The sequence below is a fragment of the Pteronotus mesoamericanus genome, unplaced genomic scaffold (assembly GCF_021234165.1).
Source record: "Pteronotus mesoamericanus isolate MK-2021 breed Mesoamerican mustached bat unplaced genomic scaffold, CSHL_Meso_final contig_702, whole genome shotgun sequence".
NCBI classification, from domain to species: Eukaryota; Metazoa; Chordata; class Mammalia; order Chiroptera; family Mormoopidae; genus Pteronotus; species Pteronotus mesoamericanus.
The window spans coordinates 1,468,174-1,495,815 of record NW_026555239.1 but is presented as its reverse complement, the minus strand read 5'-3'; the positions used below and the strand labels follow the sequence as shown (position 1 = coordinate 1,495,815).

The 27,642-nt window shown below is 47.6% G+C and overlaps 1 protein-coding gene across 1 annotated transcript; it reads right to left on the bottom strand.

Annotated features, from left to right (window-relative positions):
- GRAP2 (GRB2 related adaptor protein 2) lies at nucleotides 1-27,642 on the bottom strand. Its single transcript, XM_054582418.1, has 9 exons — nucleotides 27,564-27,642; nucleotides 24,502-24,561; nucleotides 17,924-18,015; nucleotides 11,253-11,344; nucleotides 7,308-7,427; nucleotides 4,138-4,306; nucleotides 2,207-2,392; nucleotides 918-1,040; nucleotides 1-282 (listed from the first exon to the last, which is right to left on the bottom strand). Exons 3-9 carry the CDS (start codon nucleotides 17,999-18,001, stop codon nucleotides 103-105), a joined length of 948 nt encoding a protein of 315 aa, XP_054438393.1. The 5' UTR covers nucleotides 18,002-18,015; nucleotides 24,502-24,561; nucleotides 27,564-27,642; the 3' UTR covers nucleotides 1-102.

Genomic DNA, 27,642 nt, shown 5'->3' with positions numbered 1-27,642 from the left:
TAGGAATATGTGTATGTAGATGTAGTTCCAGCTTTTCTTCCTTGCTCCCTCTCTTGCAGGCAGCTTCAGACAAAGCCTCTGGCCGTCACCCCCCAGAGGGATTCACCGGGTCATGGGCGCCACGTAGTTGGCAGGGAAGAGGCCCAGTTTGTTGTGCAGGCGGCCAGTCCACCAGGATGGGTTGGAGCTATCCAGGACCTCCACCACCTCTCCAGTGTGGAATCCCAGCTCGTCGTCCTCAAGGGCCTCAAAGTCATACAGCGCCCGGGCCCACCGTACTCGCTGTTGGGGGAAAGCACAGAGGGGCCCGCTGAGCGAGGGGCCGGTCTTGGGACTGTCACACAGAAGAGGATCTGCTATCTCTGGCATCAAGACAAAGTCCTCCGTGCGCAGCCTGCCCCGGAGGCTGATGCATGGCTCTCTAGAGACATCCCAAACCCCACTGCCACTGAAAGCGGACGCTGGCCGCACAGCCGAGCGCAAAGCTCCCAGAGCTCCCCAGGGTCACTCTTGGGACTCAGGACTAGGGCTGGCGGAGATAATATTTCCCAAGGCCCAAGAGAACCCTTGAGAACTCCTCTCTCCCCATCGATAGGTGGTCTTTTTGCTTTCTTCAAGTGACAGAGTGGCAGTGTGCCCAAACTAACAGCCCTTGGTGCTAGACCAGTGACCGCTCCAATAGACCCAGAGCCAAGAAATATGAGAAGGACAGGGCGAGGCCGCCGGCCAAAGAGAACAAGGCTGGATGGCGCTGGGCTGGGGCCGCCCCGCCCGGAACACTCCCCCGGCACCGCCTGGGCTCCCAGCACCTCCGCTTGAGCTCCGGGAAGTTTGACATCTCTGCTGGAGGAGCGGTCTTTTCTCTAATCACCCCTCTGGCCTCCTCCCCTGAGCCCAGAGAGGGAAAGTTCACGTACCCCGGCCACCTGGAGTTGCACCGGGTCTGTGTGTCTCCGGTGCATGAGGGCCGCGTTCATTTCGCTGCCCAGGCCTATGCCGCAGTGCCCGTCGTTTATGTCGAGGCTGCCTCCGCGGCGTTCCTAGAAACAGATGCAAGAGGACCTGTCACCGCGCTGTCAGAAGCAGCCCTCACAGACTCCCCTCGTGCCTTGCTCAGAGGCCATAAACACAGCCAGTGTTCCAGAGTACGTGCTGATGATGACAAATAAACCCTAGATGACGGTGACAGGAGGACGTATGACAAAGGGGCCTCAGATTCTGAAGGCAAAGAGGATGGCAGGTCTCATTTGTTCAATCAAGAAGTGTTCAGCAGGCACCTGCCACGCATCTAGTATTGTACTAAGCACTGGAGATAGGTAGCTGGAAAGAGAAGGCCCCTTGTCTTCATGGAGCGCCAGTTCAGAGGGGAAATTACGCACATTTAAGTGATAAGCGAGCAGAGAGAAGAGTGTCTAGGTCAGCCTGGGTAATCAGGGCAGACTTCATAGAGGAAGTGACGCTTGAACTCCAGCTTAAAGGATTGGCCAGGAGAGGGCATTTCAGGCAGAGGGGACAGCATATCAAAGCCTCAAAGGCGTGAAAGAAGATGCAGTGGACCATTCTGGTAACTAGAGGTGGTCATGGGCGTTTGTGTGGGGAGCAGAGGGAGGCTGCAGGAGATGAGGCTGGGGAGACAGATATGAGCAGCTCACAAAGGACTCTGTGGGCCCTGCGAAGGAACTCAGGACCGATGTTATCTGCCTGCACTGTCCATCTCGCCAAGCCGCCTAAAATCCCATCTGGAACTGGGCACGCGATAACCAGCTAACTAAATAAGCAAGGCTCCGTGGCAGGTGTTAATCCACTTTTCTTGTAGATCTCTGACAGCCGGGTAGGTTAAGAGGCAAGAATGAATTTGAAATTGTGCTTATAGGAAAATGAAGCAATTGTTCACTGAGTCCTAGGGGTAAGAAAGCTGTGTGTGTGTTCAGATGGGGAGCCATTTGATTTGCAGAGGCTTCTTTGCCAAAGCAGTCTCCATATCATATTTCTGCCATTTGGGGGGTCCCAGGACCTTCTTTCTGAACTTAGTGAGACCTGACGGGCTGGGCCAGGCCAACAGCCCCAGGAGCACAACAGAACCCCAGCATTTATTTGCTACGGTTGTTTCCAGCATTATGGAGAGTTTTCACGCACTAAGCAACCCTGGATGCAAGGTGGCCCGAGCCTCCAGGGGGAGGGTACCCTGCTCCATCCTTCCAGATACCTGATGAAAATGGTGATGCTGCATGTACCGCTGCTGCGGTGGTGGGGCTGGGGGATACTGCGAGGGAGGGGGCGGCGGGTGATCTGACAGCTTCCGGTTCATCGAAGGCCGGATTTCTTCTCCCACAGACCCACTGAGGTGTGGGCCTCCCTGGGCCCTCTGGTCCAGGCTGTTGCTCCGGCGACCCTGGGAGAGAACAAAGACGATTGGATCCATCCTCCTCCTACGTCTCCTGGCCATACTGCGCCCTTCAGGCAGCTGTTCCCAGGCTCAGCCCATGACAGCCCCAAGAAACAGCTGATGGGTGGCGAGCATCTTACAGAGAACCCATGGAGCAGACCTCCTGCATCCTCAGATTCTCCCGCTTTGGGGATGCCAGGTCTCTGGTCCACAGACTGGCACTTTCCACATGGTATCCATTTAGTCCATTCTCAGTGGGCTTGTTGTTCTCTGTGTAATCAAGCTTAAATATTCTCTTTTACTGACATAATGCCACTCCTCCTTATCGCATGTTGCCACACCACTGGACATCCTACCCTCCAGATAAGCCCTGCTATTGACTTTGCGTGATTTTGTCATTTGTCACACAGCCTGGTGAAAGAGACCAAAATGCAACACTCTTGCAGCACCATGGAAACCAGGCCTGCACTGGGCATGTTGGGAGGAGCAGGGTCGTCTTCATGCTACAACAGCTTCAGGAGCCGGAGAGAGTTACTTTTATTTACCAGTCCAGAGGGCCCTGGACTTAGTTACTACACACCAGACACTGTTCTAAGCACTTTGGAGAGATGAAATCATTTAACCCAGTTTAAGGCAGTTTTATGTTGCCTTTCCTATCTCTGCATGTACAGCCTAGTAATTAATACCTCTGTCCACTTCCTGTTTAAAATAATTCACAAGGTCTTGCTTAACCTTTGTATTTCTTTCTGAACTTTTGTGTGTACTTGATAGGAACACCCTTTTCTCTTTTGATTGTAATTTCTCAGTCTTAATCAACCAATAACTTGAAAGGGATGGTTTTCTTTGTTTCCCTGAAGCACGTGTTGCTTTGAATGTCTCAATGCCTTTTTAAATAACCCAGCCCTGGGATTTTGACTGTTCCAGTCAATGCTCCTTCTTATACCCATCTTCCTACACTATGTTATTTACTTTGAAAAATATTTTATATATTTCATGTATATGCACGCGTGAATTTACTCATGGAAGGCAAGTTAATGTTTCCTTTGTGCCTATGATGGGCCAGACTCTGTGGCAAATGCTATCACTATATTTTCTCATTTGATAATCACAACAGCCCCGTGAAGGGGGTATTATATTCTCTCCATTCTACAGATGAGAAAACTCATACTCAGAAAGGCTTTCTTAACTTGGCTAGGTAATTAGGATAGCTGGTGATAATATCAGGATTTAAAGCCAGGTCTGTCTGATGCGTTTTCTATGAAAACAATACTCTATATTCCAAATTGTCCCAAGAGCAAGAATTCCAGGGCTAGTTTTCTCCTCCAGTGCCTCCTCCCCACCCTGAACCCTGCCATGAAGCTCCAGCGAGGCCAAAGACTGTGACGTAGTCAGGTCTATAACAAAATAATGACACCCGCAATAAGAGCTCGTGGGCACTGAGTGCTCGCAGGGTGATTGGGGTGATGTGTGAGAGGGGGACACACCCCTTCTAACCTTCACAACCATCCTATCAGGTAGAGGCCACTATCATCCCAATTTTATGGAAGAGGAAACTGAGGATCTGAGAACCTCCAAAGTCACACAGCAAGGAAGTGTTAAGCTAGGATTGAAACTGAGACCTGACTTCAGAATTAGTCTACCTTTCCAAATCCTCAGAGCACCTGCCTATCAAATGCATCGTCTTGGTGGTTCCTGTAAGCCTCTGGCTGCCTACACTCTCTAGGCCGGGCTGGCTGGGGCCTGAAGCATACCGGATCCTCTCGCGTTCTGTCCCTCAGGAAGATCTGCTTCTGTTTCGAGATGGAAGTGGTCCTGTAGTAGTCCACCAGCTTATTTAGGGATGGAAACTTCTCTGTCCATAGGAAGTAATTACCCTTGTTGTCTCTCATGACCTTGAAGTGCTGGACATCATCCTCGTGCCTAGAGACCAAGACAAATCCAAACCGTGTCACACTTATACAATGACAACATCCCCGCCCTCAGAGTTGATTGCAGAACAGGGAGAAATGGGCGGCTTGCTTATCATCACTGGGCAGGTGGGTCGGCCTCATCAAGCTCTTGGGGCAACTCTGGGAAAGGCCTGCTCAAGACACAGGCTGCACTAGAGCAAAAGGTAAAAGGTCGACCGGAGCTGATCTTTCACAAGAGATGTTCCAAGAGCTTTAAAGACTGAGGTCAAAGGCCTTTTAACACTGTTTATCTGGAACATGGCAGCCCTTGAGCCCGTGCTGTGTTAAGGGCTCTGCTGAGACCCAGAGGGGAGGGTCCCAAGCCCTCGTCATCTTTCTGCTACCAGAAATACTTCCAGCCAGCTCCTTCAGGCCATAGACTTGTTGCAGACAGTGGGACACCACCTTGAGAAATTTGTCATGCTTTGTTCTCTACATAGATCTTTTGATCTTGATTTATGTTTTGCATAAATAAAGTTGCAAAGAATTTGGAGCTTTTGGGGAAAGAATTATTATATAGAAGTGTAGAGTGTTAATTGGAAAGGGCTTCAGAGATTGTTTATCCTGACATCTGCATGTTGTAGCTGAGGACACTGAAGCTCAGAGAGATGGAGGGCCTTGGTCAAGGTCACTGCGAGTGAATGGCAGAGCTGAGGCAAGAACCCCAGGTCTCTGATTCCAGCCTGCCACGCCGTGTACACACACTAATTTCTTTTAGATGGGCATCTCCTGAAACCAGCTGGACTCACAAGGGGTTGGCATATTTGCAGCAGGACTGGAGAGACTGGATTTTATTCATTGGGAAAGGGGCACTGGGCCTTTGCCAATACCTCTAGGATATCAAGTTTGTTTGTGAAATGGACATGCATTTATATCTAAAAATTAACTGACATTAATTAATAGTTCCAATTGCCTGATCCAAAAAGTTACGAATTTAAAGAGTGTTGGAGAGTAAAGATACTTAAAGGTATCTTCAGTGGAGTTGCTCAGGGATGGATTTAGTGGTCTGTGTTCAGAGAGGACAGGAATTCTGGTTCCCTCTGGGCTCTGCTCATGGCCAGGTGAACGCATGAGGTGACCCCTGCCAAGCTGCCCTGGGGTGGTAACCAGCACTTTGCAATCACTGCGTGGCCTTCCCCTGGCTTTGGCCGTTAACAGATGTTTTCTTCACTCTAACACTACATGGCTTGACTCATAGTCATTACCCCTCACATTTGGGTGAGGAGGAGGAAATATCCCTGTGGTATAATTATTCATCCACCCCCTCTGGTTAAAGAACACAGAGTGAGAAACATTAACCCTTCTACTCTCCTGAGCCAAGAGGATGGATGCCAGGGTTGCATTTGGTCACCTGGGCCGATGGCAAGCGAGTGTTCTGAGAGGGGCAGAGGAGAGGCTGTGACTCGGCACTCCGGACACTGAAGTCTAGTGTTTCAGACCCTTATCAAATGCTAAGTGATAAAAATACAGTTAGCTCTTAATTATCTGTGTTCATGACAGAAAGCAGATGTATAAATAAATGAATTAGAATGATTTCACTCTGGAATACATTATACTACATTTCTGCAGAATACGTGATAATGATTACAGTAACAATCACTGCCACAAGACGCTGCATTACCTCCATAGCCGGGGAAGACTTTGGCAGAAGTCAAGGCTGACTGTTTTGTAGAATTTACTTTAATCAAAGAAATGTAAACCATGGTTCATAGCTGAAGAAGCCAGAGTCTGCTTCACGCACATCAAAGGCACCAAGAGATGCCCTTCAGCCTAACAATTTACTTGGTCCATCCTATAATCAGGGCCCTCAAGAAAGAGGTTTGACTTGTAAGATTTATTAAGGGCAAAATTTCATTAATTAAGGCCTAACAAGCTTAGAGTTTGTGATACATCAATACTGGCCCGACCTGAAACATCGCCCAAGCTGTGAAAAAGAAAGGACACCTGAGAATTCGGACGAGACCGCAAGGGCACTGTAGACGAGTCCAAGCTATTCTGGAGGACTTTATAGGCACATGCGCATACACACAGTTGGCCCATTATTTGTAAGTCCCTTCTATCTATTCCTTAAAATGTCCACTCTTTCTAAATAATAAAGTGCCCTCAGTTTATCACTTGAGATCAGGTTTCCGTACTTAAGCACTCAAGCTACATGCCTTTCAAAATACATTGAATAATCCAGACCAGCATTTCCTGTCAACTAACTTGACAGTAGGTTTCACTGTCATCCTCCTATACTGCCATCAGCGTTAATTCTTGCACTTTCAAGCCTGAAGCATGACTGGCGATCCCTGACACGCTGACCATGTGCAGTGTGTTCAGGCTTGGGCCTTTGGAGTGTGGGGCTGTGTCACGCTTGGGCCTGGACTGAGTCGCTTCCTGCCGGGTGCCGCATATCAGAGAGATTTTGCTCTTAGGCTCCCCCCCGCCCCCCGCCCCCACCCTCGGCCCCGCCCCCAGCCCTCCTCTGCTCTGCTCTGCTGCCCTCACTTGTAGGTGTCTGTCCTTCTTGTTGTGCAGTCGCCTACAGCTCCATGTGTGTCCTACAGCGATGACTTGGGGTTTTTATTTATCTCTGACCCACTGCAGGCATCCGTCAGTAGCAAAAGGTTACAGTTTAGATGGATGTGGACAATTCTCCTTTCCAGCTTGTTCCCACAAACACTCATGGAGCACCCACGGGGTACAAGGCACTGCTAAAGGTACAAAGAGGAAGCAGATAAAAACCCTGTCTTTCCAGAAGCACCTGGGCTAGAGGGGGAGGCGGACAATTGTACACACAGTTTTGGCCACAAACCAATGTGCTAAGGAGTTACAAGTACATGTTATAGGGAGGAAATGAATATAGTACCACATTTGGTGAGGTGCGTGGGCCTTGCGGCCCCCGGGCTCCTGAGCAATGGGTCACATGAAAGAGGTCACGTCATGCCTTTAGCAGTCTGGGTCAGGGAGGTGTCGGGAATGGCAGGTACCTGACAGAAATGGAGAAGTCCCCTGGGGAGCTCTGGCTGGCCCGGATGATGAAGAAACCAACCTCCTTGCCCATGAGTAAGTTCTCTGCCTGGTGTCGCGAGAGGCCTTCGTGAAACCATCTGTGGATCAGAAGAAACCAGAGGGTCTTGGTGAGATGCCAGAGCAACAGGAGGTGGAAGTAGGGGTGAGATGACCCACAGGGAGAGAGGCTGGGCTCTCTGTTCAGCAGAGAGCAGACAAAACTGCTCCGGCGGCTTCCAGGCACAGCGAGCATGATGCCCCCTCTGTTCCCCCCAGAGAAGTCTCTCCAGCTCAGAAAGCCAGTGGAAATGTGCCACTGCACCAAATGGGATGGTGTGGGAGTGACTCACTGGGGGAGTAGCCTCCTCCTGGCAGCTCTGTGAGGGATGCTGCCAGGAAAGAACTTCAGGGACACCCTATGCGACAGGAGGACAGGGAGCCCTTCCATCCCTGGGGGTGGGCGCAACCTGGCAGAGCTGGGAGGCCTTGGCCGCTGGCTCCCTGGCTGAAGCCTCAGCGGCCCGGCCCGAAAGGAGCATCCATCCAGGGCCCCACGTTCTTGCTCAGTGCGCCAGGCGGAAGCTGCAAGGCCCCTGGGGAGCCCTGCACAGGCACTTGGGAATGAGCAAGGCTGGCATCAGCCAGAGAACCACGTCTACACAGCGGGCTCCTGGGCCTCCTCAAAATCGAGGCTGCAGAGAATCTTTACTGTGGAAGAGAAAAAACTGAGGAGAAACTGCTCTGTCAGGGGAGCAGTGAGGTGGCAGCCTGCGGAAGTGTTGCTGCAGGTGGCCTGTGGCGTGTGGCATCTGAGAAAGGCTGGGCTGTGTTTTCACCTAAAGTGTATTTGCCATAAACATTTTCACCACATAACTAACTAATTGGCTGTAAGGCAATTTGTCATTAAAAAAATAAGTTAAAATCACAAGAAATAAAAGAACATAAAATTTAAAAGGCTTTCTTTGAATATATTTAAAGTGTGGGGAGCTTCACGGCAACACTCTGTAGATAACCTATTTTAGTTTGTGCATCGTAGCTAAGCACTTGTCTTCATTCTGTGGGAAGTGTGGGTTCCCCTCTCCGCTCTCACAGAGGGCCCTGTCTCTCCTCCCGGTTAGAGTGCTTCAAACTAAGAAACCGATCTTGGGGGCAAATCTTTATCCTCTGGAAGAAATGCTATTTGAAGGCCACCACCATGTTTACTCTCAGTGTATGGACTGAATTAAGAGGGCTCACTAAGATTTACAGATTACACAGATTACAGATAACACAGCTGCAAGAACTTGTCAATAGAGAAAAATGAAACCACACTGACAACTAGTTTAAATGCATTAAGTCTGTGGAAGGCAATTGATTGATTCATCAATGGAGAAATAAAACCAACCAACCAAACAAAAAAAATCAAAATCAAACTGTCAACCAGTTATTTTCTTTTTTATGGCAGTAGATTCATCAGTAAAGAAGTGAAACCAAACGAGAGGGGAAAAACCAACTGTCAATTGTCAATCAGTTATTTATCTTTTTTTTTTTTTTAATGGTAAAATTGCCTTTAGACAACAAGTTATACTGGGAAAATGTGTGCAGCAAAAATGCAACAAAGCTGTCTGTGGCAAAGGAGCAAAGACTCTGCTACGGAAGCGCCTAGAATGGAGAAGGGCCAGGCGCCGCCCCCCCCCCCCCCCCCCCACCGGGGCCCAGGTACCGGCTCCTGCCCCAGGGCGGGGGCAGGGCTTCTCTCCACCACAGCAAGGCAAGACCAGTGTTTGCAGTCTCTCAGCGGCCAAAGGTGGGACAGGATCCCATTGCTCCAAGGTGGCTGCCCTAACTGAAGCCACCAGAAGGTTAGCATGTTTGTCCCTTTAAGGTGCATGTCCAACGGGCACTGCTTGGATTCCTTTGTGAGCAATTCTTGTGCTTTCTAGACTTGGGAATCTGAACAGACAGGGGTGGCAGGAGGGGTGTCCTCATTCCAGACCAAGGACCGCAGGGGGAGGTTGGTTGGCTCTGAGGGAATGGAGGCAGAGGGCTTCTGGTGATCGCTGGCCTGGAGATCCTGCCAGAGTATCTGCCATACAGCCCTATGGGTGTTTGTGTAGGAAACCCAATGGGAATGGAACAAAGAATGGGACATGCTCCATAGCAGCCTTACCTCAAAGGAAATGTATTAGAAGAGACAGCAAGCAGTGAGGGGATAGTGTAGAATTTGTCCTCCAACTGGAATTTGATAAGTGAATTTTTTCAAGACTTGCGAAGCTATCCACACTTTACCTATTAAATGAGTGGCCAGGGTTTCAATATTACATATCATTCATTCGTTTAACAGCTTTTACTAAGTAAGAAGTGCCAGGCCCTCTTCTGAGCACTTGGGATAACTGGCGAGCAGGGCAGACTAGAACCCGTGCCCTCATGGAACTTACATTCCAACATCGGGACAGGGGCAGGGGGGCACACAGTAAACAACAGAAAGTCACAATATGTGGTAGGTCAGATGACGGTGAGAGCTGTGGAGACAATGAAAACCAAGAATGGGGATGGGAAGCTGGGGAGTGGCTTAAAATACCGTGACAGGGAGCACTTCCCTCGGAGCGGGATATTCTAGAGGAGATTGGGACGATGAGGAGAAAGCAGCAAATGGGACTGAGGACGGGCAGCCAGGAGGAAGGGTGTCCCAGAGCCCAGGGAACAAAGCGTTTCAACGGAAGGGAAAGGTCCCTCACGTCAAGTTGCGCTGCAATGACGGCTGAGAATGGACCACTGGGAGCCGCGCTTACTGCGACCTTGGCAGGACCACTCACCTTGGCAGGACCACTCGCAGGAGTCTGAGGATTCTAGGGAGAGTGGCGGGGGAGGGGCGAGGAGAGAGAGGACGGATTTGAATGATTCCTTTGAAGAAGTGCAGTGGTAGCTGGGAGAGGATTTGGGATCCAGAGTTTTTTGTTTGCTTTTGGTTTGAGTTTTTGGTAGGATTGGAGAAATTGCAGCATCTTTGTTTGCTGACAGGAATGACTGAGCAGGGAGGGAAAGAAAGCTGATCAGGGAGAGAGGGTAGAATTTTTGCTAGAAGCACGGCCAGGTGCAGGAGGTGGGTGGCTGCAATGAGTCAGGCTGGGGGTGGGGTAGAGGGGCTTTTCCGGTCCCTCCCACTGGCCCAGTGCAAGCTGTGGGGCGGTGGGGGGCGGGGGGCGGTGCGGTGAGGGGCAGAGAAGCGTGACTTGGTCGCTAGAGACTGCAGAGCAGCACCAAGGAGTGGAGGCCGGTGCTTCAGCGGTCAGTGCTGGTCCCTAGTGAGCGGCGCCGCTGCACCTCCCCAGTGTCACTGACACCACTTTGGTTTTATGGCAAACTTTTGCTCTTTGGGCTAGTCCCTGACTCTCAGACAACATTAGATTTCTATCTAACCCTTCGTGGTCAATTCTTGAGACAACAAAATTCAATCTCAAATTTTCATTTCCTCTTTATGAAGGGAGTTTCCCTTTTCCTGCCACTGACTTCTCTCTTTGGTGTAGCCTAGTTTAAGGAAGGCAGAGAGTGTCCACGCATCTGTTTCGGGCCTGGAGCTGTCTGGGGTCCCTGGTTAGAACGGAAGGTAGGTTGGGAGATAAGTGCTTTGAAGTAGCTGCTCTTGAAGTAGAGTGGCCAACAGCTCTCCTGCTGGAATTCTTGGGAACCCTGTGATTGCAATTATAGATGACTTTAGTTTATAAATTTGAAATAGGCGATATGAACACGTGGTATAAAATTCAGAAGAGAATGCAGTGAAATGAAAATCTCTCCCGCCCCTGGCCTTCAGCTGTGTGTTTCCCTCTCCAGAGGCAACCATGTTTGACGGCATCTTGCGTGTGCACGGATGCTTTTAGTGACTACTGAAGAGGTAAGGGGAGCGTGTGGGGGCAGGCGCACCTCAGCAGGCCGGAGACACTTACTCAGGAAACTGGATGTCAATAAAATTCTTAGGCACGTATCCTTCTTGGCTCCCAAGTTCTGCCTTGAACCACTCCTCCTGGTTACTTAAGATCTACATGGAAGAGAATAAAGGACAAAGACACTGTAGGGAGGACCCCAAGAAGTAAAAGAAAGAGGCTGAAGGGTGAATAATGCCCCTTTGGGGTTTAGAGAAAATAAACCAAAGAATCCACACAGCTGCCCTCATGGTGGGGTGGGGCACCAGGGTTGTCTTTGGAGTTTACCCCAAGCTATTTCTGTCCACAAGTGCCACCTACCCCTGTGACCCCACCATGGCGTGGCTTCCAAGACTCAGCACTCAGGGGCTTCGCGCAATCCCTTTCTCTTTCTATTTTGGAAGTTCATGTATCCCAGATCTCAGCACCTAAGCTCATCATCTGGGTTGATGGTGAGAAGGCAAGAGTGGCTACTCCATATTTTTTCTTCTCTGCCAGGTAACCAGGAACCTTTTAAAATTGTAATTTGTTCTATTTTTTTGAAACAAGTAGGTCGAAACTTAAATATCCACGTGGGGCCAGCTTTGAAAACAGTAACTCTGTGTGTTCACACTCCATGTGCTTCACAAACTATTTTGACATGAGATATCTGGAATGCTTTTCCTAAACTTGCTTTTAGATCTAGGTCACAGACAAAACCACACGTTCTGTCTTATTACTATATGGTCCTACCTTGACCATGACCCCAAATGTTATCACCTACTTTGATTACTCGTGTGACTAATCAGACTTGGCTTTATGTGGCTTCTGGTTATTTCAGGAAATATATCACCATTAAAAAACAAATACTTGCCCACACCCCACTCTGACAGTGTTTCCAAAATATGTGGCATAGACTTGAACAATAATTCAAAATGAGGATGGCAGAGCAGAAAGGTGGAAAGAACCTTGATGATATCATTGAGCCATGGAATTAACCCCTGAGGATTCTGCCTACTTCTGAACTTTGGCTGAAAAATAATAAATCTTTGTTATCGTTTAAGCCATATTTAGTTTCGATTTCTTGTAGCTGAAAATGTCCAATTGACAGAAGTGCTACGATGAAGGGGGAAGCAGAGGATGGACAGGAAAGACGACCTGGGAGAGAGGACATCTGGGTTGCCCAGGCAATGACAGGAGTTACCCGGGAGAAGCCTGGTGCCAAAAGAACTACTTCTGGGATATAAGGAAGTGCACTGCATTCTGGGAGTGAAATGCCTCAGTCTGGTGTGTGTTAAGATCGTGGCCCAGATGTAGAGAGAGAGGGAATCAGGAATGCCAGCCTTGTGGACCATGTTGAAAGTTTGGATTTTTATCTTGAAGTCTCTGGGGGGCTATTAAAGCAGGAAAATAACACAGTAAGAATCAGAGTTAAGAAAGAGTGTTGCATCAGAGTGTGGAGATAGATAGGAGGGTAAAGTCGGGGGAGGCACACTTAGGGGGGCTACAGGAAGAGTAGCTGTAGGAAGACGGCTGCAGGCATCCAGGCGAGAGACGAAGGGGATCTGGGCTAAGGGGAGGTAAGGACATGTTGTAGAGGAATCAGGAAGCAAAATGGGCAGAATTTCATGACTATTCATGGAACCACGGGAGGCTGGGGATTCTGGGATGGCTCCGGAGTTTTGGCTTGGGAGATGGAGTGGGTGGTGAAGCCTTTTCTAAAATAGAAAATAGAGGAGGAGGAGCTGGTCTAAGGAAAAGCTTATGGACCTCAGATCGTGTGTGGGTGGGTCCAAGCTGCCCCTGAGACCATCCTAGAAGAAAAGCTCGGTGAGCAGTGGGAGAGGTGAGCCTGCACTCAGAAGCGAGGCTGGGATTTTAGGGTCATTGGGAAGTGGGTGAAGTTGAAGCCATGGGTCCCCTGGGTTTCTCTCTCCCAGACATGAAAAGAGAATGAAAGAGAGCTAAGTAATCAAGAAGCAATGGTGACCTGTTTCTAATATCCCTCCCAAGGCGAAAGGAAGGGAGGGCAGCACGTTGAGTTTAGAGTAAGACCTGGTGTCTAGTTTTGCCCTGTCACTAGCTGTATGACCTTTGGCAAGTCATTGACCACCAGGAGAACGGGGGGGGGGGGGGCGGGGGGGAGATGGGCCAATGCCCCACAGTATTGATGTGAGGATTAAATGAGCCCTGTGCCTGGGAGTCCTTTAGAAAGTGTATGCTGTTTTTCAAAAATATAATTCTATAAAATGTGATATCTGACGAGGGAGGACTCCAGCTCTGGAGGGTTTATGAGTTCTTTACAGTGCTCTATATGTATGTTTTGAATTTAATCATTTGTTCTGAAGAAATAAAAATGTGTCCCGTATTTGAATTCTAGAATTGCTGAGAGAAGAAAACTTTACAGTTTCTAACATCAAATGTGACTGTTGCTATCACCAAGGACGTGTGGGTATGTGTGTGCTGAGGGCGGTGGAGGGGGGAGCAGAAAATCTAGGTCAGAAGAACTAGGAAACCCGGCGCTGGCACCTGGTATACACACACGGGGCGCGAGGGCATTTCATTCCATGCTGCCTTCCTGGATTGATGGCTTCGGAATTCCTTCCTGCTGCCACATGGGAATTCGGAGTTTGGCCGGGGTGACAAACGTCAAAGAGGGGAGTGAGCAGGGATGAGGTAAAAGAGGCCATTTGGCAATTGGCTTTTCACAGTAAGAACCACACTTTGTACTTAGTTCTCTGACCTGAAACCAGCTGTAATTTTAGTAATCGTGGCTCACACCCATCGACCTCCTCCAGAAACTGAAAGATTATCTATGGCACGATGCTGGCCATTTCTCCCTACCACCTGGGGTTCAGTCTGTCCGAGACTGTGTTCCCAGGGAGGTGAATTTACAGGCTATTTTGGATGTCTAGAAGACACGGTTTTAAAAAATCCATTTTCTGCAACGAAGAGTATTTGCGGGGGGAGGTGGTTTCCTCCTGCCGTTGTTGGCACAGGGCCCTAGGCTTCCTGTTCTCATCTCTCCATCTATTCAGTTCCCCTATCTCTTGTCCCCATCACGTAAACCTGAGCTAGGAGTTCAGCCTAAACACCTGAGGTTTGACACTTTACTGTATCTCAATTCTTATAACACTGCTTACTAGAATACATTTCTGGGTCCCATGGTCTGAGACTAATTTAGGTGTGGGAAGACAAAAAACTGTACGGTTGAAAGAATTTTAAAATTGGATGGAATTACAGCTCTCAGAGGTATAGCAGAAAAGTGAAGTGCTGAAGAAGTTATTGATGTAGGATTAACTCTTAGTGCTTTTAGGTCACTGTTTTAGTAGGAAGAAGTGAGCTTGACTAAGATGCATTACAGAAGCAGACAGAAATCAACTGGGTCAGGAGTCATGTTTTAAGATGACTGACATATCCTACTGACGCTGTGTGTAGCTGCAGGCCTGGGGGTTTTTGACATGGACACAAGACACCACACTTCTGACCTGTCAGATGTTTCTGTCTTAGAAGTGAGATCAAGTCACTGGGCAGGAGTTTCCCCTCCCCAACCTTGTTCACCCTTCTGTGATCAGCATCTAGTGAGCACCTGCTGTTTGCATGTAGGTGCTGGGAATGCAGAGGTGAATAAGCTGGGGCCTTCGCCCTGGGGGGTGGGTTGGTGGTGAGCTGGGAGCCATTTTGTACCTTCTAATGAAAAAGCCTGCTTAGTCTTTTAGTACTAGAGGCCAAACACCAAAGAGCATCCCAGGAGTGAGTTGCTGGGTCAGTTACAAGATGGCTTTGAAAACATTTGTGAGGCTCCTGGGGCTTGTTACACAGCTCTGAGGGAAAGGGACAGATGCTGCAGCCATACGTAGAGAGACCCACAGGCAGGGCCACTGACTGCCAGGAGGCAGACATTCTGTGAGGCTTGGCCAGTGGGCCCCTCTCTGCTTTTCTCTTTACTCCAACAACTGTGATGGACAGAATTTGAAAAGGAGGAGGAGTTTGGCCTTCCCATGGAATTCCAAATCAGCATGCAGAAATGCAACTTAACAAGTCAAAAAATGTGCCCAGAGCACTTGCTTGGGGCTGCGCTTTGTGTTAGATGCTGGGAAGATGCAAAGACAGCCTGGCACAGCTTTGCTCTCGGCATGTTCACAGACCAGCGGAGGAATCAGCCACTCATTTGCTCACCGTTCACTGCGTATTAGCAAGGGTCACTTTTTTGCTGTTGCAGCCACTGAGGCAGGCCCGGTCCCTGCCCTCACAGAGCTCTGCCCAGTGGCCCACACATAAACGACAATCAGGACAACATGGGGCAAGGGCAGCGATGCGAGGTGGATATAGAGGGTGCATGAGAGCACGGAGGCCTGGCCCGCCCACAGAAAATTGCCGTGGGAGGCGGGCTCTGGTGTTTGTTGGATTAAGTGTGTGTGAGATGCTGTGGAACTGCTGAAGAGGGAGGGATTAATGTCCCCAGGGCAGTGGGGGAGGGGAGTTAGTGAGGGTTCCCAGGCAGTGGTGGTCAAATATGTGTGTGTGGGAGAAGGGCATTTGGAGGAGGGGGCAAGGGATAGTGTACACCTTGCAGCGTGCCCTGGGGGCATTAGTGCACAAAGATGTGTGTGTGTGTGTGTGTGTGTGTGTGTGTGTGTGTTCATGCATGTGAGCATGATGAAGCTGGGGCAAGATGGCTTAGACTTCAACCAAGTGGTAATGGGGAACCACCGGAGGCTTCTGAATGAGGAAGTGGCATGATCTGACTTGTCTTCTCGAAAGATCCCTCCGGGAGTCGTATATAGCATGATTGAAAGAGGAAGATACAGGAGGTGGTGAGGTCATCAAGGGGCTGTGGCAATAGTCTGAACAATCAGAGGCAGCAGGAAGGAGTAAAACTGATAATATATGGCGGCCATTTACGGAGCATTCACTTTGGGATGGGGCCATTACTTCTAAGCCATTCCATGACCCTGCAAGATAGATAGATCCTTCACTTACAGATGAAGACACAGAAGCTCAGAGGGGGCAAGTGACTGGCCCTGGGCCACACAGTTAGTCTGCTGGGATTCGATCCCGAATTTACCAGGCCCCAAAGTTCCTCCCTCCTTTTCATGCATTAGGTCCCTCTCCAGCAAAGCAGGGGGTTGCTCGAGAGAGATCAGGAAAGAAAAGTCTTCAGAGCAGGGGACAGTGTTTGTGAGTCAGCCAGGACGCTATTCCAATCCAGAAGAGGGACAGTGAGCGGCGTCACATTTTACAGGCATTTTGGTAGAGTTGTTACATTCCACACTAAGGATATCACTGGCGGGTCTGAAGGGGGCATGGGGGTAAAGTCGGATGCCCCAGGGGGCCTGTGGAAAGAACGGGAAAGGGAGCAGGGGAGGCACCCAACAGAGGGGACTGGTCCCAGTACTGGTGGCAAAGAGAGGAAAAGAATTGGAAGCTGGATTGAGAGGCAGAGTTGAGAAGTTGTTTTTTTTTTCTTCCTTTTAATATTTCTAGGGAACAGGGAAAATGTGAGCGAAATATTAGGTTCTGTTCACAAAAGGAGATGAGGGGTGGGAGTGGGCCCCTTCCCCACTCTAGAGACACATGTTCACAATACCCCATGGATAAGGGAGAGGCTGGTCACCATATGGCAGATCCCTCTGTGATCTTGGTAAGAACCCAAAGAAATGAAGGTCACCTTTTCCTGGGTCAGCAATCCAAGGACATTCTGACCTTGAGAAGCTCCAACATTGAAGGTACATGTTTTGCAACCACATTACTAGATCTTGCAAGGTGAGAACAGTTAGAAGGATAAATACTGGGGGTGTTTAAGTTACAAACCAAGTTGTCACCTCGTTTGTGTTCCACAGATACTTTCTGAGTCACCCTCTCACATACTGGCAATGTTCTTCCTATAAAAGGCATAATTTTTAGCGGTGGGACAGTGGCGGCCTCAGCGCTGCTGGGCCGGCCCGCGCGTGCTGCCGAGGGCCATGGGCCGGGATGCCCGAGGGCGCTCTGGTGGGGGGCGCTGCATCACAGGCTCCTTGTGCCCTCTTGAGGGGCTTGTGCTCTTTTGCACAAATCAGGGGCTGAGATGCAGTCTGTAAGTGTGGGGCATGGTATTTGGGAGGAGTCCAAGATCTTGTCAGCTTAGCAAGTGGCCATAATGACTCAGGTGCAGGCTGGGAGCACATGGCCTTTGTTGAGCCGTGTCCCCTCCAGCTGCCTTTCCCAGGTGACAGTCTCCACCCGCACCCTCCCCTTGCAAGCCCAACCATGCTGAATCTCACAACGCTCACAGAATTCCACACGGGCTTGCTCATTTCTGAGCTTTAGCTAAAAACCCGACTCACCTTCATTACATCCCGCACAAGTGATGTTGCCACACGTGCCTGCGAACCCATCTTTCAAGATGGGATCGCTTGTTTCCTCACCTGTGCTTCCCGAGCTCCTAGATAAGAACACCTACAACAGCCCTTTGGATGGATTTGGTTCCCCCTCCAGAGAACGCGAGTGTCTCAGGACAAGGGTGGCGGCTTATGCCAACCGGATTTCCATCACCTGGCCTGATAGCTGGCACACAGGTGCCCGAAGGAACCCTTTTGGTTGAGGTGAACTTCTTTGTTGAAAGGAACTGTGTGTAGTTCTTCAGAAACAAAGGCATGGATTGTTAGATTAACTCAGTGACCAGACAGAGTAACCTAAACCCCCGCGGAGCCCCTGAGCCCCAGGTCACCTACCTTCAGGATATCTCCAGTGTGAAAGCTCAGTTCATCCTCGCCCGAGGCGGTGAAGTCAAACTTGGCGATGGCTTCCATGTTGTAACACGAAGCTGGAAGAAAAATAATGCGGTCATTGTGCCTTTCTGGCTGGAGAAGTGTAGCGAGCAGACGGTGCTGCGGAGCAGTCTTAGCGGCTGGGAGGCGAGGGGTCGAATGTCTCCAGGCCGGGGAGAGAGACGCAGGCGCACAGTGAGAACTTTTGTTTTTGAGAAGAGCTGCTGGAGCCCTTAGGGCTTGCATCCTGGCATCTTTCTCTGAATCCCGAGATGCCAGAAGCAGGAAATGAAAAGCAGACTGACTCTCCTTTCATTGCCCTTTGCCTGTCCTGCCACCATTTCTGAGGCATCTCCATTCTCGGTTGCTAAGGAAAAGACTTGCTATCATCTCCAGCTTGAGGCCTGAGGGGCTGGAAAGGCTGTTCTGTAACACGGTCCCAAGGCTGCCCCTTGGCAGCTATATTTAACCAGCCAGTGTTAATTAGACAGATGCCATTGTCTCTTTTATGTCTGAGTTATTTAAGAGAATTGGACAGCGCTGGCCAGTGGGGAACTTCAGGCCCTTCTGCCTGGTTTGAGAGTGGAGAGCACTCTGGTTTTAGAGTTGGGAGGCTCAATACGTCAGCTTCTTTATTTATTTTATTAAAGCTGAGTAGCAGTTTTGTTTTACAATAATTTGATGGAATTAATTTATCTTCAGCAAGGGTAGCCTGGCTAACAGCAGCACACGTTTTCTTCTAATTCCTCTCATCTCCTAGAAACTTTTCTCATTGAAATTTGATGTTTGCTCTCCATGACCCTCAAATCATCCGGTCCTCTGCTAAGAGGCTTACTATCAGGACACAGTCTTGAAAGCTGTTGTTTGGCATTTATGTTTTGCAAAATTTGCCTAAGTCCAAAACCCTTTAGATTAGTAACTCCCAAACCTAATTGACTTTCAGTGACCAGACCAGTAAACTGGGACTACAATTGTCCTCTCAGTGGGGATTTCTGCTCAAGTGAGAAGATTTGGGTGAATAAGGAAGGTGGCCACTGGCGGTTGGGTGCAGTGGCAGAAATTGGGGATAAAAGCCGACTGCAACCGTGGTGATAGCAACGGGCTCACTTCTTCGATTTTCCACATTTGCTTGGTCCAAAGGCAATTGTAGAGGTGAATATTACCAATCCCAAAAATAGATATTAAGTAAAAAATATTTCAGGAGCCAAAGTGAACTGTCATCACTAACTGCGCTTACTCACCAGCCGAAGCTACCCTCCCCGCAAAGTATACTTTTTGTACACTTTCTTCAAGACCTGTCCATCTAAGGCAAATTAAAATTTTTGTGACCTACGATGACCCACTCAACAGGAAGGCATACTCTGCTCTCCTTAGTGAATGCTAAATGTCTTTGCTGATTTGATTCGCCCCATTACTTTAACATGCAAAACGTCCCCTAATTAAGGCCTTGCCTCTAGTTGGCACCACATTAAGATGTGGTATCTGTGGGTCATCCTCATGGTGTCAACAGTAGACACTGGTCGCCTCAGGAGATCAAGTGTCAGGTGAATGGTCCTGAAAACCAACATCCCATTTCTATGCAAATTTAGCTTAATAAGCAGGAGGGAGACAAGGGGAGTACCAATGCTAAATATATTAGAAAGTCACATAAATTAGAGATGAAAAGAATATTCAAGGCATGCTCTAGATATGACCTTGAGCTTGGGAAGCTATTTCCTACATTACATGTAATTCAGATCAGGCCTTGGTTCAGCCTGGCTATAAGTCACTTCAGTGAGAGGGCTGAGGCAGAAGGAGCATTGCTTCTGAATGGTGACACTTTTCTCTGCCTTTCCCCCAGGAGGCAGGTGGTACAGCAAAGCCAATGACACAGGCACACCACAGAGCTCCCCAGCTTCTAATATTAATCCTGGCTCAAAAAACCCAATTAAAGAGGCCTACTCTTTATGAAATCACTTTGAAAATATTTGTTTGCATCCCATTTCCATCTGTGAAATGAAATCTATTTAGATGCTGTTTGGTAGGGGGAAGATGCTCAGGGTGAAGTGGGGTATGCTTCGTTTTTGTTCAAGTCACAGGGCTTTACAAATTCTTCCCTTGAATTTACCATCCTCTGCTTCCCAAATAGCAGAGGATGGTAAATGTGCTACCCCTAGGGGTCAGTCTCCTATTTGATCATAGAATTGCATAAAAATTTATATCCCATTCCTCTATAGCCATTAGTTTTGTTTTGTTTTGTTTTTTAATCCTCACTCAAGGATATGTTTATCGATTTTAGAGAGAGGGAGAAGGAGGAAGAGAGGGAGGGAGGGAGACAGACAGACATCGATGTGAGAGAGAAACATCCGTCTGTTGTCTCCATAAGTGTCCCTACTGGGGATTGTACCTGCAACCCAGGGATGTGCCCTGACCAGGGATCAAACCCACAGCCTTTTGGTGTTCGGGATTACATTCCAACCAACTGAACCACCTGGCCAGGGCCATTAGTTTTAATTTTGAAAAGTTTAAAATTGCCACCAGGGAAAAAGAAAACCGAACTAATGTAGTTTATTCAGTATTTATTGCATACTGCATCTGGGAAACAAAAAATATATATATGATGGAGATAAAACATAGTAGCAACAATTTCAAGATAGAAGGGGGCCACGAGAGAGAGCGAGGGCAAGCAGCTGTCTCTATAATTCAAGAATGCAACGGGTAACAGCGCTTCTGACCCCGTGGGGACATGGAGACAGGGCCGCCTCTTCAGAGAACCTCCCAGATGGACTGAATGTGCCTTTTCTGCCAGGGATCAGGTTTAGACATGGCTGAAATGCTACCTGCCACAGAGTGTGAGTGAGAAGTGACAGGATCCAAGGGCAGCAAATCCACCCCCAGCAGCCACCCCATGACAAAGCCATTTGTCAAGAAATCCCACCTCAGAACCAGGCAAGGGTCCCTGCCCCTGCTGCTCCCTCTGCTTCTCACCAGCCCTCTGCCAGGGGCGCACGTCCCCCTCATGAATTGCTCATCATACCCGTTAGCAGCCCTGCGACACGGATCTGCCTCACCGCAAGGCAACACCCCGCAGGCCCTCCCAAGGCACAATTTTCTCTACCCTTGCGTTTCCAGTTACACTTCTTTAACCAGTAAGAAAATCTGAAAAATACTCAGACTATATACCAGGAATGCTTATCTACTTCTAAAAGACAGTCACCACAGAGGACGAAAACAAAAGCCATGAGACAGTTCTTTAAGATATCCTTAATTGATGTCATTTACCTAGTTATGAATACCTGTCACACATAATGTCAACACATACAGAAACTTTTGTGAAAATGTAGTTGATGGAGCATCTCGTTGCCTGTATTTTTGAACACTGCTCTAATAACAGAATCATATAAGATGAAATAAGTTAGATTTTGCAGGAAGAGCTCTTACAATAGAACTCACAGCGTTTTCCCTCCCTCCTTTAGCAATTTAGTATCTGGAGCCATTAATAGCTTGTTTCTTTAAAAAGAAATCCAGAAGGTATATAGAAACCTTTTCAGATTTTTCATCTGGTTTGTTCATGCAGACGTAGTTCTAGCAAAATACCTTATTTTTCCTTAAGGTATTTTTTACAAAGGCAGATGCTTCTGTATTTGGAAATTTCTACTTCAGTTCCTGAAAAACTGCAAAACCAATCTGTATCATGTACTAAACTGATTTAAAATACAACTACATGTTTATAGGGAAAAAGTATCCTTAATTGAAAGCCAGATTAAGGGAATGTGTTCAGTAACATGCAGTTACCATTAAAATGGTACCAGGCAAGAAACTTCTTGAAAGATTTCAGCTCCTCCTAAGTGGGCTATGAATAGTTTTCCTTTTTATGCGTCTCTTAAAAAGAGCACTTGCATAACACCAGGAAGCCGTGTGGAGATTCAGGCTCAAGACCCATTGAAAGAGGGAGCCAGGTCCTAAACGGAATCAGTGACACCACTTCCTATTTTTCTGGGGAGTTCTAATTTGAAGATTGTATGACTTGCTCCAGTTTATGTTGTAATTCAGTTAAGATAATGCCTTGGAGAAAAAATAAAAAAGAGAGAGAAACACTGCTCTTTCTAAGTACAGTTGATTCTTCAACAACATGGGGGTTAGGGGTGCTGACCCCACACGTGGTCAAAAATTCCCATATAACTTTGACTCCCCGAAAGCTTAGTCGTCCCTCGGTATCCAGGGGGATTGCTTCCAGAACCCCCACAGATACCAAACTCCGAGGTTGCTCAAGTCTTCTACTTAAAGTGGTGCAGACCAATGCATACTGTATCGGGGCACTCCCAACCTCAGGTGGAAACATTATAGTTATTTATTGGGGGAAAAAAACACGTGTAAGTAAACAGGCACAGTTCAAACTCCTGTTGTTCAAGGACCAACTGCATTGCTGGTAGCATAATTACGAGGACATTAGCAACAAATGTAATTTTTATGAATTTATCTTGCACATGACATAAAGTGATAGAATAGTGAGGAGTTACCATTTTAGGATTTTGGCTGTAGCTCCGAAGAGGAATTTGGCTAAAACTGTGAAGTTATACCAACCATTGAACTTCCCCTGAGGCAGACACTTGGAACCCACCCACAGCCTTTCTACTGTCAGGTGAAGCCCCTCCTGGAGACAATGAGGAGGTAAAGCTTTTACTACCCTCTGGAACTGATGGCCCAGCTCAGTGACTTTTCAGAAGTAGGAAACCTTACCCTGCCAGGAAAATGATTAATGATTATAGCTAAGCCTCACTGTATACAACAGATAAGTTCTTGAAAAGTTATTATGAATAGAGTATTTGTAAATGGAATCATATTAGCATGCATATGGAAGCTCATTGCATAAAAGAACCCTGTGGTGAATTCTTTTACAAAATGAAAGGAAAATTTGTTATGCAAATCCCTACCTTTTAATTTATCTCTTTTAAAGTTTGGGTTTTCCTGCACTGAGTCTTAAAACAGAGCACACCTGTATAACCCTTGTAGCACCTCACACCCGGGGTTAAATAAGTAGGAGTTTTCCCTCTTTTTAACTCTCAAAATCCTTTTAAAAACCTCTCCTACTGATACATAACATTTCACCTTGGAGTATAGACTAGGAGTCACCAGGTCTTTTCTGTAAGGGCCAGAGAGTAAATATGTTCGGCTCTGTGGCCGTGTGGTCTCTGCCACAGCCTCCCGGCCCGGCTTGCTGCAGCCAGGAAGGCAGCCGCGGAGAAAAGTAAAGGAATGCATGAAGCTGGATTCCAATAAAGCTGTATTTATGAAAGCTGAAGTTAGAACTTCATTTTTACATACCACGAAATATTATTGCTCTTCTGATTTTCCCACAATCATTTACAAATGGAAAAACCATCTTAGCTCATGTGCAAAAATATGTGACGTTTTGAATTTGGTCTACTGGCCACAGTTTGCCACTCCGGCATAAACGTTTATATCTGTGTCCTGCCTCTCCTAATAGTTTGTAAACTTCTTAAGGAGAAGGGTTGTAGCTCAGAGGACAGATTATGGACTTCGGAGTAGATGGACCTGGATTTGAACCTCAGATGTGCCGTTTACTTCCCAAGCGCCCTGTTTCTGCATCCATAAGACAGGAGTAGCCACACTTACTTCATGGGTGTGTTGTGTGTTAATGTGTACAAAGACCTTGGCACACAATAGGCATCTAGTAAGTGCTAATAGTAGCTACTGTTTTTATTTATTCTTAGATTCCCTATAATATCTAACTAGTACTTAGTAGGCACTTAGTTTGCTGAGTGAATAAAAACATGATGAATGATCTGCCATTACAGTTACGATAGGCATTGATTTTTCTCAGGGAAGGGGCAGCAGATAGGATCATTTACAAGGATCAATTAATTTCCCACTCAGAGGTGCCCTGACTTCTCAGCAAACTCAGCCGAAGGTAATGAAATACACACTAACACTAAAGGTCTGATTTATTTAATCCAATAGAGGGCAATGGTGCACCCCAAACCGTCGATTCCACCTTGTAACTTTTCTTTTTATCTTGAAGCCCCACGACCTTTATCTAAACAGGTTTCCCAATTGTCCTCATTGTCTCTTGTGCCTTTGAAGGCATATAAACTTTAACATTTCAAAGAGTCTAAAACCCATAAAATACAGTGCTTAGATGGAAAAGATTTGAATCCATCTGCTCCTACACATTTCCTTATGCTTGAATTCCTTCTCAGTTTCCCCAAAAGGCGGTCCCTGTTCATCTCAAAGTGACTGGTCCCTCACTCCTGCTTTTGATTTTAGGTCCATGGTTTGTTTTGAAATGCCGTGTGTGTGTGTGTGTGTGTGTGTGTGTGTGTGTGTGTGTGTGTGTGTCTGAAGCTTATGGCCGGGGCTGGAGCCTTTCTGCCTTAGTTTATTTCAGTGTCCTGTTCCCCAGTCCCCAGTAAAAGGTGATAAACTGAGGCAGAAAGGCTCCAGTTACACCTCTGGGGTTCAGATGAAAGAAAAACGTACAGCAGGGGTTTCAACACAAATCATTAACCTTGAAAATGCGTAAGCATAGGATGAACAACTACCTATAATTCACTTGTCAGCCGCTGCTTAAATAGTCTTCTGGAAACCCAAAGCAATCCAATCTGGGAAAGAAAGCAAAAGAAATAAAAGCAAAAAGCTGAACATGGCCAAGAGATTGAAGGCTGGCTTTTCCTCATTTTGGGTTCTCATATGACAATACTTTTGCTCTACTCTAAACCAGCAGAATCACTGCTTACAGGAGGCCTTTTATTCAGCTGGCCATGTTAGAAATGTTAAACCTTCTCCCTGGATGTCTAACAAGGCTTGCACATTTTTTCAAAAACTGTTCTTGGTCTAGAATTACTTCTAATTTATCCTCTGAAATAGAGACCCCCAAATGCTATAAGATCCTTCTTCCGGGTTCTCTGGAGACTCAGCTCTGTGGCCGTGCGCAGAGGGTGAGGTGGGAATTGAATCACGGCAGCTACAACCCAGTTTGCAGGTAGCCACGTACCGGGGAGTGGCCTTCAGGGCCGCTGCTTTAAAAGATTTCCAGCCAACTGTTCTGTGCATATCTGGACCTCCCAGGTCAGATGCAAGACTACTTCTTTTTAGGCTCAGGATTCCAGGGGAATAAATGGCTTTCTCAGGAGGACATGGTCTGTTTCCACAGGTGCTCTCCATGGGATATAAACATTCCTGATTTTATTGCAACCAGAGTAAGTCAAGACAAGAGAAATATACCCCACCAAACTATTTCTGGTTGGTTGGCTGAGATTTTAGTGCCCTCTAAGAGCCTCCATTTTATATGCTTTTATGCACATAGGACATTTTTATTTTCCTCTTGTCCCCAAGTGACTTATTATTTCCTCCTCCAAAGCCCCAGGAAACCATAAATGCCCTGGCATGACAGGCAGGGGTGAACACACGGAGCCAGAGGGGCCCCAGAGCTTGTCTGAGAACCGCAACCCCTTGCGCGGACCTGCTGATGCCAGTCGTGGAGACCACAAGGGCCTGTCTTCTGTGAGAAGCCTCCCCACCTGCACAGCCATTCTCTGGCTACTCCACTTGGGCGGGAAGCAGCAACAGCGCTGTCTCTGGCGGCAGGTAACTAGCGGGCAGTGTGCTTTGCAGGTGAGTCAGGAAGCTTGGGCAGGGGAGGTGTGCGGTCCTCCCCCTGGCATCAGGCTTTGTACGCCCGGACCCCCTCTCCCCTCCAGACCCGCTGTCAGCCTCTTAGGGTTCCAGTCCCACCTTTCGGCCCTGCCCTGAGATTTCGACCTATTTTCCTGATAAGAACCATCCCTCCAGCTAGAAGTCACTTGGTTTCTAGGTTTGGAAGCCAAATAAATATATTTCAAAGAGTTACAGACAAACTTTACACAGCTGAAGAATCCCTCTAAATCCCATATATCCTTATTTAATCAAATTGCTGTTCTGCAGGTCCCTGCCTTTCACTGTGGATTAGGGAGATTCCATTGGTCTCAAGGATGCTTTCCTCTTTTTAAATTAGCTCCTCTTTTCCCGCCTAAGGGTTTGTTTGTTTTCAGGGTGGGGGGGGGCAGTAGGGAGCAGGACAGTGAGCAGAGGGAACAGATGAAGAAAGAAAACAAATCAAGAGCTTGTTCCTGTGCAGGCCAACACTCCCCCTGCCCCCCGCCCAATGCTACCATCCTTGTAAATTGAGTGATGCCCAGACGAAGGGTGATTTACTCTTCCTTTTTGTGGTTTATTTAAAAAAAAAAATTCTTTTGTTAAAGCATAGTTGACATACAATATTATTGTCCTTGTTCTGATTTTTTTTTTATTACCTCACTCTTCTTTAATCAATACCAGCCTGGCTTATAAAACATAACTTTTTCTAAGTTCAAAGCATGTCACATAAACGCTTACTTGTCCTCCAACTTTTTGTAAGGAAAAAAATCTTTTTCTTTAAGTGTAATGTATGTTTTCTATCAAACTCAAGCAAACGCCGTCCTTTCCTTCCTACCTTGCCACTCTCTGCAAGGTGAGGTTGCCAGCCGCGGTGGAGGTTCATAGGACCAAGATGTCAGAGAGGCCTGTTTCAGATCTTAAGTCTTTCTTGGTAGCTTTTCAAGCCCCCGATTTTTCTCGCTCACCCTGCACTAGTGCTAGCTTCTCTCTGCTCACCACCGAGCCCCGGCTGCAAAGTCATCGGAAGGTACAACGCCCTTGTGATCAAGGCAATCCAATAAGAAAGAGAAAATGCCCATAAGCAAAGGGAAGTGGAGAAATGGAAGGCTGAGAAACAGAACACTGATCTGGCTTCTAAACTGGCTGGCAGCCCAGAGTTCGGTCACCGCACAGCTGTCTTTGAACAGCATGCCCTTGGGCAGCCCCTCGGGTAGCCCCGTTGGCACAGCAGGCAACTAAGCCTCCACTACCTCTAGGAGCAACCAGCTATGACTAAGCTCCATTTATTGACATAGCCCATCACTATTATTATTATTATTATACTATTACATTTAAAATGTAATATAAAATAGTACACTTTATAGCTAAGAAACCGAGAGGAGAGAGGAGCACCTCTGCCTGCTGGCTCCTAAGGCTGTATGCCCTGATTCCACACATGGCTTCCCAGTCCTAGCAAAAGGGTGTGAGTCCTGCACTAGTTTGGGATAATTGCTCACTGGCTTAGGGTCCCCTGGACCTTCCCGGGCACTGTTCTTCAGCCAAGCAATTGATGGCAACTATTCTCACATACCCACGAAATTCAAGCCCTTACTCCTCAGTCAAAGAGGCAAAGGCTGCAATAAACTTGGCTGACCTCAGACCAGGCAATCATGTGCTTTAAGGCAATTGCAGAAATGGAAACAATCTCAGTTAATAAATTTACAAGCTACTGTTCTCGTCTTTTCCTTTCCTTTCTGTTCACTATTCTCTCTCTTTCTGTTTTCTAAACTTTCCCACTATCAACTGACCCCAAAATATATTCTCTTTTCAAGTTCTTTTTCTCCTCAGAACATTATTTATTATGAATCTAATTAGAAAAAAAGTATATTTAAAATGCTTTTGTTTTTCAATCTCTTCTACTTTGCTTGTTTAAAGGACACCATAAGAAAACATCAATCCACCACAAGAAAAATGAAACAGAAAGACCCACCAGCCCCGCTGGAGATGCCTCCTGCAGCTCCTCTCTGCCGCGGAACTGACGGATCACTTGCCATTCCCTCGTTTTATCC